Below are 16,999 nucleotides of genomic sequence, written 5' to 3'. Positions count from 1 at the left end.
GATATAAATGAGAATATCTGATATGTAGAGGGTTGTTGTTATACTCAATGGGAATGTCCTGTTATCAGTATGACCCCCTGTAGCATGTAATTGAGAAAGTCTTGTTTATCACACACAGGGCTAAAGAAGTCACACTACAAATAAAGTCTCACACTGGTTTTTATTAATGTCCCAAATCCAAATGGGAGATATTCACTCAGAGTAGGAGAAGACAAACAATACATGGACAATGTAGAAATATGTAGAGAAACAAATAAAGGAATATTATTTGAGGGTTATCCAGTTCAAAGACATATCTTTTTACATAATACAAAAACCTACTTATCAAAAGTTTATGTTCTCCACATGCAAGCAATTTACACCACAATAACACATTCACAAATAATAATAATCTATAAACATGTACATTCAGATTCATACTTGGGAGAGGAGAGAGTGTCAGTCCATGGATTGATAACCTGGGACTAAAGAAGGTTACGTTTATTATTTTTATTATATTATCACATTTTGTGAATAATAACTCCAAAATGTATACCTAAATGTTTTACAAAGATATTAAAGTTGATTTACAATATGTATAATGACATAATACAATAGGTTCAATATATTTGGGTCAAAGATATCCCAGGGTTTGAAATTCACAATGATGAAGCTGCTTTTCCAGATCAGCAAAACTTTGCATTTGTGCCATCACCACATCCATGTCTTCCTGAATAATATCGATCTCCATCCAATCCAAGGCACATGGGAGAGTCATTCTCAAGCTTCATAGTATGTATACAGATTGGTTAGTTGGCATCCTTCCAGAGGTCTGTGCTTCCAGTGTCAGGGTCATTGTGACAGATTTCATTCCAGTCCTCTTACCTTCAGTGGATGCTCATGTAATTTCCATCCATGTATATTCTCCTGTAATGAAGAGATGAAAACATACACATTTGAGTCAAGGTCAATATAAAAGACTCCCATACTTTAGAATAGCATATTACTAAATGAAACCCCCTGCATGCTGCAACAGCTGAGATTATAATCTACTGTACAGGCATGAAAATGGAACAGAACAAACCAAAGATAAACACCATGAAAAAATATGTTATTAGAAAGAAGGATGTTTAACAAAAGCAAACGACCTACTGTCTTGTCAAGCATGCCATGCAATAATATAAGGAATGTAAAATGTGAAATTAGAACTTTCCACTTAATATGGATCACAATTTACACTAATGAGAGGCAAGCGAAAGTAGGTGAATTCTACTACTGGTGCTATGAGGTACAGTATGTGGAGGATGTGGTGTGTAAACTGTGCATGTGAAGGTAGACAATGTGAAAGTGGGGTTTCTAGCTACAGGATGTACTGTAACATTTGCTTCACATTTCACTGGGCACAGACGTCAGTTCAACGTCTAGTTTTGATTTAAATGTTTGAGTTGTCAACTAATGTGAATTCAACGTGAAATCAACAAAACATTTCACCATGTCACTGGATTTAGGTTGGGTTGGGTGAAAAAATGAGTTGCTAAATTCCCTTACATTGATGACGTTTTGAAAATCCAATCAGTTTTCCATGATGATTCAACATCATCACATTTCATTATTTTGTTGAAATGACATGGAAACAACATTGTTGCGTCAAAAAACAGAACACTCAAAACATGAGCACAATGGCAGCTCTTCCTTTAAAGAACTCCAGGCCTCAAGAGGGCAGATAACCCAAAAACACGGCTGGAACTAAAAAATTGAGCCAGGATTTCTGGAGGGACTACTTTTACATGCGCACCTGGCAGATAAGCATGGGTATAAAATGTTTGGGCTTAGCTTTGCTTGGGTCCTCAACATACAAACAGCTCATTGTTCAACCCTAAAGACGCAACTGGTATGTAATGTTTGGAATTATTTATTATGTTGCATCCAGTGCTTAGCACAATTTACATGTTTAACTCTGGTAGGAGTGGTGACTTCTTTTTTTGTGGGTATTTTCTGACTGCAGAAGTAATTGCTTGAAGTGCTAGATTAAATTGTTTAAACGTTTACTTTATTCAAAGCCATGCTTTGTTGCTGTGTCATGCATTGTTTATTGTGTAAAATAATGCATGTTTATTCTCTGTTTAAGGTTATCAACCTATTCCTATTCCCTATTCCTTATTCCTCTGTCATTCAACTACTCTATTCAACAAATCAACTGTTAAAACATATTCAACAAATGGCATCAAAACCATAATAAAACACTAAAAAGGAATTGAGTTGTCCCTTTGCATCCTTCACGTGTTGAGCAAGCCGTTTTCAAGTTTGGGCAGAGCTGAAATAATTATAACACCTAGACAACTTGACAGTTGATAACCACCGTGGCAGTGAAGACAAAAGGATTAACGGCCTGAAGTCAGGAAAGCTGTCGTCGCAGAGAGGAGGATTGGCTTACATCTCAAAATGGCGGAGGAAACTCTTGGGAAAACAGTGAAAGAGCTGAAGCAAGAAAGAACTTTGGCTAAGAGTGCTTTTACCAAGCAAGCAAACTTCCTTAGCAGAGGTGCAAAACACATGACTAAGAGCGAACTGCGAGAGGAGTTCAAGAAGCTCACGTCGGAGGCAAGGAAGGTCAGTGAGACAAATGATGAATACAGGGCTGGACTTCTGGCAGACATTGAAGCTGAAACCGATGAGGGTGAAGAAGCTGACCTGAGCAAGCAGCAGCAGACTGAACTTGAAGACATTCCAAAAATGCGAAGTACGATTGGATGAGGTCAGGGGGATGATCCAGTCCAACCTATGGCCTAGATACGGGGAGGACGAGGTGAAGTCTGCAATCAAAGAAGCTGAGACCGCCTGTGATGGAGTTGCTCAAATACCTGTTATTGCTGTAAATAGAGATGGCTTCGAGCTACGGTGGGATGGTGCGAAGGCACAAGTCCAAGATGCAATCACAAGCCTAGCAGAGTGGGAGATGTGGATTCCAGTAGCAGAAAAAGAACGGCTGGAAGCCAGAGTAAAGGATCTGAAAGCATTCAGAAACAACCTTGAAGCAAGGAGGGCAGGATTTCTCACAGCGCAAAGAATTGCAGAAGAGGATAAAGACAGAGGGAGAGTGCCGCAGATGCCCGTGCCAGCTCCACAGCCGACACTGAGAATAAAACCAACCTGTGTACCCAGGTTCAGTGGGTATAAAAGGAATTTCCATCGATGGAGGAGAGACTGGGAGAGTCTACAGAAGCAGGGGGAACCAACAGGCTCAGTCGAAGTAAAGAAGATCCAACTCCTTGACAGTGTAGATGAGAGAATGTGCAGAGACCTCCGTTTGTCTACTTACAATACTGCTGAGGACATGTTCAGGGTGCTTGAGAACAGGTATGGAAACAAGTCTACAATTGCCTTGGAGATAATTGAGGATCTGGAGAAAATTCCTGCTTTAAGAGCAAATCAGCCAAGGAAAGTTATCGACATGATCCAAACTATAGAGAAGGCACTGGATGATCTCACAGAGCTTGGAGGCACAGGCGCCATCAACAACCCTCTAGTGATCAAATCCATAGAAAGCAAGTTACCTGACAACATCAAACGAGATTGGCTTGTCTTCATGGTTAACCCGAGGACTAATGTCACGCCGGACAATCACTTTGAAAACCTTCTTAAATTCCTGAAAACACAGGAGGAAATTCTTGAAAAATTAGAGCAGCTGGGAGTGAGTGAAAAGCCAGAAAATAAATATGCTTGTGTGGAGAGAAAATATGCGTCCACGCGTTCCACAAGGAAAGGCGGCTGTGTTGTCTGTGGAGATGAAAAGCATAGAGAAAAGATCCTCTTTTGCAAGCGTTTCAAAGAACTGAAGCCTGTGGAAAAGTTGGATGCTGTAGAAAAGCTGGGGGCCTGCAAGAGGTGCTTGGTCTGTCATGGAGAAGATGATGAATGCAAAGACACTTACCTGTGCAGGAAAAGAGACTGTAAGAAAGACCATCATTTCTTTGTCTGAAGGGAGATTTCAAGTGACTCAGACAGAAGACAATCCAATGTGAGAAGGTATACGCTTACAGAGGAGCAGGAGGAATTTGTATCTAAGCTCTCCCCAGAGATGGCAGAGAAATTCAAGAAAGCATTCACCAACATCACTGCGAAAACAAACTGTGTCAAAAAGAATCAGCTGGGAGTGACTGAGTCAAGTGCAGTAGAAGAATTGCCAGTTATTCTAATACTGCTCAAGGTAACTGCCAATGCAGGACAAAAAATTGGAACCCTGATCGACTTGGCATCGGACACAAACTACATCACTCACAGAGCTGCCAGAAGAATAAATCTTCGAAGTGAAAACATCACTTTAGTCGTTCATGGAGTCGGAGGAATGGCCATGAAGGTTAGAACCAGAAGATATCTCCTCAGAGTGAGGGTCAAAACGGCCATAGGCACGGAAAGAGCTCATGAGCTTATCTGCTATGGTTTGAATGAAATTGCCAACATCCACAGAGTCATCAAACCTGAGCAACTCAAGAAGTTCTTCCCAGAAGTCAATCTAGGAGATCTGAGTAGACCGGAGAGTATTGAGCTACTGATAAGCCACCGCAAAGGAAGACTTGCTCCGCAAAGAGTGAAGGTGATTGGAGACCTTGTCTTGTGGGAAGGCCCGCTAGGAAAGACTGTTGGTGGAGCACATCCAGATCTGTTTGAAGAAGTGGATATAGCCGCACACAGGTCTGAAACACACTTTGCTCGATCCATGAGAGCAACCGCTGTCAAGTATCAAGAGATAGCTAAGCTGTTCACAGCTGAAACCAAAGGCACAGTTGCTCGCAGAGATTTCTTGGATTGGTGGAAATGGGACAGCATTGAAGCAGCTTGCGACCCAAAGTGTGGAGGATGCCGGTGCGGCACCTGTCAACCAGGAGGCAAGGAAATGACTCTGAGTGAGGAAAGAGAGCTGGAGATCATAAGGAAAGGCCTCACCTACATCAAAGCAGATGCTCACAGTGATGAACCCCACTGGGATACAAAATACCCCTGGATTCAAGATCCAAGTTCCTTTCCTGACAACAGGAGTGGGGTGGAAGCCACCTTCTTGAGAACAGAAAAGCAACTCAAAAAAGAGCCAGAGTGGAGAATAGCATACACAGCTCAAGTCCATGAAATGGTGGAGAGAAGAGCAGCGAAGAAACTCACCAAAGAGCTCATTGCCAGCTGGAAGGGGCCAGTACGGTATGTCAGCCACTTGGTGGCGGCAAACCCGCACTCTCTCACAACACCTGTGCGACTGGTATGGAACAGCAGCCAGAAGTTTAGAGGGGTCAGCATGAATGACCTTCTGCTGAAAGGGCCTGATGTCCTCAATCCCATCCGAGCAGTACTACTCAGGTTCAGGAGAGGCGTCCATGCTGCCCTCGGCGACATTAAGAAAATGTACAATTCTGTGTGGTTGGAAGACCTGGAGATGCACCTCCACAGATTTCTCTGGAGAGACACTGAGGAGGAAGAGATTGAAGAGTATGCGATCATCAGAGTCAACATTGGCGATCGACCAGCAGGGTGCATTGCGCAATTGGCTATGAGGGAGACAGCCAAACTGCCCATGTTTGTTCACCTGGAGGAGGAACGTAGGATCCTTGAAGAGGATACCTATGTCGATGACATCCTGACTTCCCATAATGACTTGCAAAAGCTGGACCAGAACACCAAAAGGGTTGAAGAGATCCTGAAGGCAGGCGGCTTCGTCCTCAAGCCCTGGGTCCGGTCAGATCAAAGTGGGAGGCAGGAGATCGTACCAGGAGAACAAGGAGCGCAGTCAAGCACAGCACTCATTCTCCCAAACCAAATGAGGGAAGGAGACAATAAAGCCCTTGGAGTTGGATACCTTGTTGAGTAGGATAAACTGTACCTCATGACTTCAATCAATTTCTCAAAGAGGAAAAAGAAAATTAGTGGGCCAAAATCTCCTTGATGAAGAGGTGAGAGGGAAAACTCCAAACCCACTGACGAGAAGAGAACTGCTGAGCCAGGTAGCTAGCCTGTATGACCCAATAGGCCTCGTCACACCTGCCAAACAAAAGGGCGCCATTCTTGTCAGAAAGGCGTTTCAGGAAGCTGGAGGCAAAACTCTGAACCGAGACACTTGGGACAAACCTTTGTCTGAAAATTTGAGGGAAGAAGCCATCCAATTCTTTGAGGAATACACACGTCTTGGCCAAATCACCTTTCACAGAAGCCTCACACCAGTCAACTGGATTGGAAAACCTTGGGGAATAACATTCTCTGGTGGAAGTGACAAGAGCTATGGAGCCGTAGTGTACTTAAGATGGGAGACCCAGCAAGGCATCAAAGTCAGACTGGTTGAATCCAAAGCAAAGCTCACACCATTGGACCAAAAGGGAGAACCAGTAAAAGCTGAAATCTGCGGTGCTGTCTATGCAGCACGACTTCGAAAGTACGTTGAAAAGCACAGTCGAATAGAAATTGAACGATGGCTCCATCTACTGGACAGTCAAACTGTGTTGGGAGCAATCCAGAGAGACAGCTATGGATATCAAACTTTCTTTGCGAATAGGGTTGGAGAGATCCAGAAATCCACATCCGTAGAAGACTGGTGGTGGATCCCAGGAGGCCTGAACAGTGCTGACATCATAACAAGAGGGGCAGCCCCAGAAGACCTCCAGGAAGATTCCATGTGGCAGGATGGACCAGCATTCCTGAGGCAACCTGTAAAAGAGTGGCCACAAGTCAGTCAAAGAAATCACCGCGTATGCCAAGGAAGGCATAAACAAACTTCGAAGGAAAGCTTTCTCGGCAGCACTGACCAGAGCGCAGGTCAAGAGAAACCAGAGTGATGCACAGCAAAATAACCCAGATGAACCCAAGACTCGGATCGAAGATCACCAGCCGGCTCTGCGGTAACCAAACTGATTGACATCAGGAAATTCAGCAGTCTGACCAGGCTGATCCGAGTCATTGCCTGGGTTTGGAGAGCCGCAATGAGATGGAAAGAAATGTTGACCAAGAATTCAGCCTCAGATAAACCAAAGTGGGAGGACGCTCTTTCAACAAACTGGAGGTCCAGAGCCAAACAAGCTGTACTCACTGTCGGGGAGTGTGAAGATGCACTAAGAGACTTGTTCCTTGCAGCTCAAGAAGGTAGAACCTTTCAAGACACCACTCTCAACAGACTCGCTGTTTACAGAGATAAAGAGACTGGGCTCTTAGTTTGTGGAGGAAGGTTCCAGATCTTTGATGAGGACGAAACTGCCGTACCAATTCTACCATATGAGGCATGGATATCCACTCTCCTAGCTCAAGAGGCCCATGGTGCAAACCATGAAGAAATAGCAGGCACACTCCTCCGGATGAGGAAGAAAGCCTGGGTGATAAAAGGCCGGAAGCTGGCTAAAAAGAGAGTTGACAACTGTGTGGTGTGCAGAAAGGCCAGGGCCAGAAAGTGCCAACAGATCATGAGTGACCTTCCATCCGAGCAGATAACACCAGCCAGACCATTTGAGTACACAACAGTGGACTTATTTGGACCGTATGAAGTCAAGGACGAGGTGAAAAAGAAAACCAAGCTCAAGGTGTGGGGTATTGTCTGCTGTTGCATGGTATCCAGAGCTATACACACAGATGTTGTCAGTGACCAGTCGACTGAAGGCTTCCTACTGGCTTACCAAAGATTCACGGCACTGAGAGGGCACCCAAAGAAATTGTGGTCAGATCCTGGAAAGAACTTTGTGGGTGCCAGACCTGCCCTCAAAGAACTCTACCTCTTCTTGGATCAACTAAGTAAATCTGAGCTTGAAAATGAAGCTTCCAAGCATGGGACAGAATGGAGCTGGAAAATCCACCCAGCAGACTCCCCTCACAGGAATGGAGCTGCAGAAGCAGCTGTTCGTACTGTGAAGCGGGCTTTGCACAACCTGGGAGGAGAAGGACTCTTCACATGGAGTGAGTTTCAAACATTTCTCTACACGGCTGCTAACCTTGCCAATGAGAGGCCCATAGATGCAAGAACTCAAAGCCGGGAGGACTGCATAGAATACATCAGCCCAAATTCCCTTCTGCTTGGACGGATTTAACCCAGAGGAGATCTTGGATGCTTTGATTTTGAAAGCTACCCATACAAAAGATTGAGAGCTATCCAAACAGAAGTTGACCGGTTCTGGAGGAAGTGGAGTCAGTTAGCTGGGCCCAATCTATTCGTGAGGAGTAAATGGCACACAACACACAGGGATGTGGCTGTTGGAGATGTTGTCTGGCTGGCTGACCAAAATGCCTGGAGGGGTCACTACAAACTAGCCAGAGTCATCAGTGTCAACATTGACAAGAAGGGCATCGTCAGAGATGTGCATGTCAGAACTTTTCCCAGCTACCCAGTCCCAACTGTGAAGCCTGCTCAAGAGAAGTCAAAGAAACTCTCAACTAAAATACCTGCTACAGTTCTTCATAGGGATGTCAGACGCATCATTGTTTTACTTCCTGTTGAAGAAGGAAAAGCCTGATAGCTGAAATCGCACCTGCCCCAACACCGAGGTTCGTGTGACCTCCTTGGGTTCAAGAACCAGGAGGTCAAGTGGGAGGTGTTGCATCAAAAAACAGAACACTCAAAACATGAGCACAATGGCAGCTCTTCCTTTAAAGAACTCCAGGCCTCAAGAGGGCAGATAACCCAAAAACACGGGTGGAACTAAAAAATTGAGCCAGGATTTCTGGAGGGACTACTTTTACATGCGCACCTGGCAGATAAGCATGGGTATAAAATGTTTGGGCTTAGCTTTACTTGGGTCCTCAACATACAAACAGCTCATTGTTCAACCCTAAAGACGCAACTGGTATGTAATGTTTGGAATTATTTATTATGTTGCATCCAGTGCTTAGCACAATTTACATGTTTAACTCTGGTAGGAGTGGTGACTTCTTTTTTTTGTGGGTATTTTCTGACTGCAGAAGTAATTGCTTGAAGTGCTAGATTAAATTGTTTAAACGTTTACTTTATTCAAAGCCATGCTTTGTTGCTGTGTCATGCATTGTTTATTGTGTAAAATAATGCATGTTTATTCTCTGTTTAAGGTTATCAACCTATTCCTATTCCCTTTTCCTTATTTCTGTCATGACGTTGGCAGTGGGGGTAGGTTTATGACAGTCATAAATACCTCTTTCCCCCTTTTTCTCTCTCCCTACTATAACTGATGTGACATAAGGAAACCCATGGGTTAACATAGAGATTCTGGGTAACATCAGAAGTTGGGGGAAATTAACTATATTCTGGTAATTCGACCAACTGAACATATGCGGGGGTACTTAAGGTATATTATGTCAGTTCGGTTGCCCTCTGACACATTCTCATCAAGGATAGAATGACAAACTCTACTGTGGAAAGTCTAAACGTCAGAGGTATCGGATTCACATGGAATTGTTGTTTAATTCAAATGTTTGAATATGACATTATTTGTGAAGAGGTGAAATGTAATTTTAGCTTCCAAATGAGAGATCTGTGCTTTCATAAGTTTTCCTCTGCTCACAGTGGCCCGCCCCTGTGAAGAGGCATGGGTTATAAACTTTTCAGACACACCCCTCTCCCTCCACTATAAAAGCCAGTGACAAAAATATAACTTTCTGTTCCGGGGTACACCAGGATGACGGTCCGGTGTCAGAATGGTTCAGATAATAACTACAGATGAAGCCAACATCAGCATGGACTTTGATTGTGAATGGTATGAACTTTGAACTCGTATTCACTACAGAAGTGATATATCCTAGCCTTTGAGTTAGCAACAGCTAAACGCAGGTTCGGAAGGACAGTCCAAGTATCCCGTCTAATACACACAACGTATTCCGTGACTACCAGAGACATTCTTCAAAGGACAGAGGACTCGGGTTGGCGACACGGTCCATCTACCACCAACCTACTGAAGCGCAGCTCAGAGTAAATATTGATTGCATTTTCCTCTTCAAATGGGCGGTAATTTAGAATGCATAAGATACTGTATTTACGATAGCACAGCTCGCCTATGTTCAAGTCTCCAGCTCTTTCACTAGGACTCCCCCCTTCCCTTTGTGTAACAAGCTGTCATATCTATTCCGCCCGCTAGGGACGTTTTTCTGTGTGACGTAATTTGTGATCAACTTATGATTTAATGGTGTATGTGTGTTTCTGTGTGATTTAGTTAGGTATTTAGTAAATAAATAATTAAACCCAATTTTGTATTGCTGATTCAACTTGTTAGCCAGGATTCTTGCAGATAATCAAGGACTTACAACTTTCAGATGAGACTGAATAAAATGACGATTAATGTGACTGCTATTTAGTAAAATATTACTAAATCTTTAAGAGTTTATTCGAAAGATAACAGCTCTATAAATATTATTTTGTGGTGTCCCTCTCTAGTTAATTCATATTTACATGATTAGTTCAATCAGGTAATATTAATTACGGCGAAATTATTTTATAGAATAGCATGTCATAGCAATTAATCTGGCATAGTCAAAGACACGACATTCCTCTGTCATTCAACTACTTTATTCAACAAATCAACTGTTAAAACATATTCAACAAATGGCATCAAAACCATAATAAAACACTAAAAAGGAATTGAGTTGTCCCTTTGCATCCTTCACGTGTTGAGCAAGCCGTTTTCAAGTTTGGGCAGAGCTGAAATAATTATAACACCTAGACAACTTGACAAACATTGATTCAATCCGTTTTTCCCAGTGGGATGCAGCCATACTGAATTTGTGAGCCTGCTAATAGACCAAGATAATTTGGCAAAATCTTTGATCGAGCGGGTAAGGCATGGTCATCCATGAGCTAGAAGTATCTGGGTTGGGCCTTGGCAGAATGTGTTACCACTGCTCTGGCTGTAAATTTAATGGATGGTCTACATATTGATTTCACCTTGATTTTCATGCCACTAAATGAGCTACACTATATTGATCAATATGACAAATGATGAGACGCAGATGGAAACTGAAAACAGTGGCACTGATGGAAATGGATTACCACTACCACAGCCTATTTGCATCTCACCCTTCTGTGTTTGAATGGCTGCCTAATAGTCTTCCTCAGTGCTATTGGCCACAGCACCAAACATCTCTACTGACTCTACCGGCATCGTATCAGACCTCTTCAACACATTGCATTCTGGGGGAAATCTATGTACATGAGGATTGAGGATGGACGGATCGTGAAAGGAGAGAAAGATAGGAAGAAAGTGAAAAGATCACCAGTTCACATAGAACACACCAACACTCATTAGAGACTGCTTCGTTACTGGGGTTTAGTTTCACACCAACAGGCCAAACACACTGATGTCACTTACTATCAAAGACTGTTCATAGATAAGGATAACATTTTAAAGTCTATCTGACAGCCAAAATGACCTGTCCAATCATGAGGAACAGGATGAAGGTGGAGGAGAGGATGCAGGAGTATTACGAGCAGGTGGAAGGATAGCGGCAAGTGGTGACGACGAACGCTAGGATGGTCCTGAGGCTCAATGTCGTTACGGGCAAACACAGAGAGTCAACAGAGATGACATCCACAAGAATAACTGCCATTTTGCATAGGGAGAAGAAAAATATAAGCATGTTTTTACCTGGTAAGTTGACTGAGAACACATTCTCATTTACAGTTTCAATCTTGGGCATAGTTACAGGGAAGATGAATGAATCGGAAACTGGGGATCATTAGGTGGCCATGATGGTATGAGCACCAGATTAGGAATTTAGCCAAGACACCCCTACTCTTATGATAGGTGCCATGAGATCTTTAGTAACCACAGAGAGTCAGACCACCTGTTTAACATCCCACCCCTACACAGGGCAATGTCTCCAATCACTGCCCTTTGGAATTGAGATGTTTTATTTTGACCAGGGGAAAGAGTGCCTCCTACTGGCCCTCTAACACCACTTCCAGCAGCATCTGGTCTCCCATCCAGGGACCAACCCTGTTTAGCTTTAGAGACAAGCCAGCAGTGGCTGCAGAGTGGTATGCTGCTGGCTAAATAACCCTCATAAGACTGGTCTTGATTGAAACATTTTATTTCCCTTAGTTTAGGTCACACAATTAGTGCTACTATTTCCTCTAAAATCATATGGGATATATAGATGACTACATGTGGGTGTGGAGCTGTGGTAGGTACTCACCTGATATGGGTGGGGCTCCGGTTGTAGGTGCCATGGGTGATGGTGCTGTGGTGACTCTGCCATGTTATCATTGTCTGTTAGACCCACAGTTAGCTGGCTGCGCCAGTTTCCTGTGCTGGTGGATGAGGAAACTAGAAAGAGAACACTTTTTAGTTGCACTAAAGACAGAAACATAAAGGGGAGTCTCAGTGAATGACACCCTAATCCTAACAATCAATACAGAATAATATTTTCATACAGTATGTTAGGAATGTATGAATTGTATTAATCAGAAAAAAACATGTCCCTCTGTGTTACTGAGGGTGAACAGACAGAGTATGGTTTCTGAGGTGACCTGTTGCAGGATCAACCCCTACCTGAGGAGTAGGAGGTGGTTCGGCTGGAGTGGCTGAAGGGGGCTGGCATGGTCTGGTATCCAAGGCTGAGCTGAGAGCCGTTATTGTAGTCATACCCAGCCAGACCTCTACCTGCCTCTATGTGGCCCCCGCTGCGGTGGTACCATCCTCTCAGGTGCTCAGCCACCATGGCCTTCTGCATGTTCTTCTGTAAGGGCTCATTGCGGGGTCCATGTCTGGTCCGGGGCAATCTCATGGTAGCGTAGGGGTTCTGAGCAAGGCTGTCCGCCCGATCACTACTGTAGGTCCTGTATCGCTCGTGTCCGTAATTGTGGACTTGGTAGGAGGGGTTGACATTGTAGTGGCCCTCCATCTCGTTCTCATAGACGTAAGCACCGTTGGAGTAGGGCTCCATGTCTGGACAGGGGTAGCCTGCCACGTAGTAAGCAGTTGGCGCGTAGTGTGCCTGGGGCTCATAAGTATCACTAAAGCCGATATGGTTCTGGACCAAATTGGGCATACTGCCTGTATTACCGTAGACCTCCACCCTCCTGTGCAGCTGATGGTTGCGGATCCGAGAGTCCAGGGTGCAGTAGTGGGGATTGCCTGCGTAGTCCAAGCTGGACTGGCTGGTGTAGGAGGAGCAGTCCCCCAGGGCTTCTGTGCTGTTGTTCCTGCTGGCAGGGGACTGGGTAAACACTGGCTTCTCTGAGTCAGTATCCTTTAATAGCTGTTGCTGTGACTCCAGACTCCCACTGCGGTGCCTGAAGGACTGAGAGTTCCCATCTGACCTGCAAAAGTCACACACAAAAAATAAGCAAATACTATGGTTAAGAAATCCAGATGTACAGCATACTAAATTACCATTGTTTTCTGTTAAACGGTGGGATGCAGGTAAGGTAGGAGAGTATAGGTTAAATGTTCAGGGTCGGGGTGAGAGGGTAAGGGTTTGGCTAGGCATGGTCTGAGGGGTGGTGGAGGGTCTCACCTGAGCTGGCTGCTGCTGTAGGCGTTGCGGGTCATAACGGGGGTGGAGGGCATGCTGCGTGCGTCCCGTGGAGGTCTGGGTAAGGTTTTGTAGGGGCTGCTGTGTGCGGATGACACCTCTCTGGGGTGGTAGTGGTGTGAAGCATCCTGGCCGTCAAACGCTAACCTGTTGAGACTCTTGTTGTTGTGGTGATCTAGGGAGTGCGCGGGGCTGAGCTGAGGGGAGCACTGGACAGACCGTGACCGGGGCCTCTGAGCACCATCAGAGTCATCTGGAAAATACAAAATACAAAACTCATGATCAGATGGGATTGGTAAAGCAGCTGTGCAGCAAAGGTCAGGTAGCTACTGTATGACTGAACTCTGTGTCCCACTCACCGTCATCCAGAATCTGACTATCTGACAGGGAGCTGGTCTCTAAACGGGTGAATTCATCTGGGGAAGAAGAAGGAAAGTATATTATAGGCTACAGATTACAGTACAAATGTATAAAGTCATATTGTGGAATGTAAGTGCATGTGTTTGTCGATCTTTATCTCCAGTACCTGCGATAATCACAGAGGCTCTTTGGGTAGGCTTCTTGCCTTTCTTGATTCTGTACTGGTTCATCTCGTCTTCAACCTGCTGCAGTTTCCTCATGGCGTCCTGACAGTTCCTCCTCCTCTTCCTCTTCACCGTCTTACAGAGCTCTGCCTCTGAGGCCAGCTTCTTAGCTGCTTCTACGATCTTCTGCTGCAGAGCAAACCTGCTCTCCAGGTTCCTCAGATAAGGGTCCTAAAGATCAGAGTACAGACATTATTATAGACATTATTACAGCAGAGAATGGCAGATCCATTTCAATATCCACTGAGCACTTTACATGCAATATCCAATTGTAAATTACAGTATAATGTAGTCATATCAACAACATAATATTTTGCAGTATGTGCCTGTATTGGGAAATGCATCTGGCAACTCATCAACACGTTATCCATACGAAACAGGACAGGACATGATCCTAACTTCATCACATTCCATTCATAACACACATTTTTTTTTCAGTGTACAGTACATGTGTTTCTCTGCTTACAGTAATATCCTAAAACCCCAAGTTCAAATCCCTGAGGAATTCCTGGAATTCATGTTATGTCATATTCTGCAAAATATTAGTCTTGTTACAAACTTAACAAGGCCAACTTGTACAACGGACGTCACACTGCTTGCTTAGCAGGTACCGCTTCCTGATTGGGCTCACACAAAGGCTGGAACACAGGACCTCTGCCTTGCTAGCACACATGACCGCCCTCCTGAAGCGTATTACCAGTTCGGCACCACCGAAAAGTTAATAATTCGGCAGCGCAAGTGGTGGCACTTCAGGCTGAAGAGTAAATTCCACACATCCCCATATGCTACACATGAATGTGAGATTTGGTTCTAAGTTCCTAGATTAGTTAGCAAAATACATGTCATATACTGAACAGTGCAGTTTCAATACAGACCTCGTTGTATGGGAAGAGGTCATCCAGTTTGAAGGTCGTTCCAACGCGTCGTCTGACATGAGGAGGTCTCTCGCCTGCAAACAAGGGATACTCTTTTGGCAGTTTGCCCGTGAGCTCCTGGAAACACACAACAAAACATCAGGTCAGTTAGCTTTACAGAAAACAACGTGAGAAAACACAAAACAGACACTCTCTGTGGCACACAGGCTCGTACAGTTACACAGTGTTTCACTCCAATAGTCTCAATTGCCCAAACTAAAGCAATTTGTACAGTAGCTTGACTGGTGTTTCACTGACTGACCCTGACTGAAATGAATTGCTGAAGTGTATCAGCCTGGCACCTCCAAAAATCAATGTAAGTAATTGTCTAAGAGAAAAATGGGTCTCTCACCGCCTCCAGCAAGCAGATTTTCTTCAGCTCCTTTGTTTTCTGGGTCAAGACGTCTTGGATCTCTTGTTCCTTCTTCTTTAGCTCAGAGATCTTCTCCTTTCTCTGCTCTTCATCCACCGTTGAATCGGCAGACCCTGTAGTGGTGACATTGTTTACACTATAAATGTACCGTAGGCCTATGTGTTAGATTTGGTTGTACTTTTTCTAACACAAAGTGCATACAAATAAGGGTATATTTTTCCTAGCCCTTTATACAGGTATTTCAAAAGAGAAACACTTAGCTAAATAGAGACTTTGAGCCACCAGAATGCTGACCTACCTGTTGACGCCAGGCTACCAGTGCTAGCCATAACGAGATTGTGCTGTAGGTTATCTCCTAGTCTGGTTATCTTGGTTCCTCCTCCATGCTCTGTTAGATCGACGGCAATATCACCCAAACTTTTCGCTGCAGTTATTTTACCCTGTTGGATTAGGGATTTATGGGGTGAATACATACTACAAACCTACACTGTCTACATGTAAATATTCATTTAATCCTACATGAATACATTTATTAATTTAGGGACGCATGAAGGTACAGAACACAGGTACACTGATTAGGTCAGGACTAAAAAGAGATAATATGACATAATATGTACCTTGCTTTGCTTCCTGTCCAAGTAAAACTGGTGCTGACTGATGGCCATGACCCAGATGGTTTTGATCAGTGAATGGCTGGCGTACCATGTGTGGATGACCAAGCCGGTCTGGCCGAATGTACGCTTGGTCACTGCCCGCCTGTTTAGAGGTAATACATTAGGCTCAGGAAGAAGAGCTTCTTTAGTTGTCTAGGAAATGCAGTTGTGATAAATATTTATAATTTGACTTGCCCTCACCTGTGAGGGTCATTCACCTCAACAGCAAATTTCTTCTCCTGAAAATACAAGTTCTCCAGTTGCTTCCACTGATACAGCTATGGAGGTAAACACAGAGAGACACAGAGAAACAACTGATTAATGATTGGTGAAACATTTACTTGAACTTTAACTCTCAAATCCTGCATATGACACCTTTATATGTATCCATATAAAGTATATGGTTAAATAATAAGCATCTGTAATGATGAATCACAACAGATATATTACAATGACCTTATACTGACCTGGCTATGTCATAACACATGCCCACATAGTCAATCCCATGATGTAATAACTAGCAAACCGCAACCTTTAATCAAGTAAGTTAAATCACAACTATAACTTGAACTGCCATGAAACCGGCAAGGGCTGTCAGGTCTATGATAGCATTATATCATTATGCAGGTGCTAGTCCAGAGTAAATAGCATTTTGCTACAAAGGGGCATACCACAAAGACAAATAACAATATGTAACAGCTTCCATGGCTCATCACATTGCTCAGTAACCCCTCCAGGTGCTGACTGTTTACAGTAAGATATGAAGAATCCACAGAGGTGCATGACTCATCAACATGTCTAGGTTCGCCACACGAGGCAGGCAGATACAGCCTTGTTACAGACCCAAACTAATGGTTGGATTTTATAATCCACACCTCTCTCTCCTATTATAGCTAGTTCTGTAGCCAATCTGTAACATTTACCAACACTATTGTACCTATTGCATAATATCAGGGACAGAAAAAACCCAAATTGTGCTACCATCAAAAATCACATCATAAAAAAGCATGATATCATCATATATGAAGTTATTTTTCA

The 16,999-nt window shown here is 43.8% G+C and overlaps 1 protein-coding gene across 1 annotated transcript in view; it reads right to left on the bottom strand.

Annotated features, from left to right (window-relative positions):
- Nucleotides 1-146: 146 nt before the first annotated feature.
- LOC120059204 (FERM domain-containing protein 4B-like) overlaps nt 147-16,999 on the bottom strand; it is a 35,820-nt gene continuing 18,967 nt past the window's right edge. The window contains exons 12-22 of the mRNA XM_039008073.1: nt 16,163-16,239; nt 15,926-16,064; nt 15,607-15,748; nt 15,288-15,421; nt 14,897-15,013; nt 13,964-14,192; nt 13,797-13,853; nt 13,420-13,690; nt 12,453-13,222; nt 12,097-12,227; nt 147-906 (exon numbers count right to left, since the gene is read on the bottom strand). Coding sequence (XP_038864001.1) covers nt 847-906; nt 12,097-12,227; nt 12,453-13,222; nt 13,420-13,690; nt 13,797-13,853; nt 13,964-14,192; nt 14,897-15,013; nt 15,288-15,421; nt 15,607-15,748; nt 15,926-16,064; nt 16,163-16,239 — 2,127 coding nt within the window. The 3' untranslated portion in view covers nt 147-846. The remainder of the gene's footprint in view (nt 907-12,096; nt 12,228-12,452; nt 13,223-13,419; nt 13,691-13,796; nt 13,854-13,963; nt 14,193-14,896; nt 15,014-15,287; nt 15,422-15,606; nt 15,749-15,925; nt 16,065-16,162; nt 16,240-16,999) is intronic.

This window comes from Salvelinus namaycush, chromosome 14 (genome assembly GCF_016432855.1).
Source record: "Salvelinus namaycush isolate Seneca chromosome 14, SaNama_1.0, whole genome shotgun sequence".
Lineage (NCBI taxonomy): Eukaryota > Metazoa > Chordata > Actinopteri > Salmoniformes > Salmonidae > Salvelinus > Salvelinus namaycush.
The sequence above is the reverse complement of the archived record's forward strand: the minus strand, read 5'-3'. Positions and strand labels throughout refer to the sequence as shown.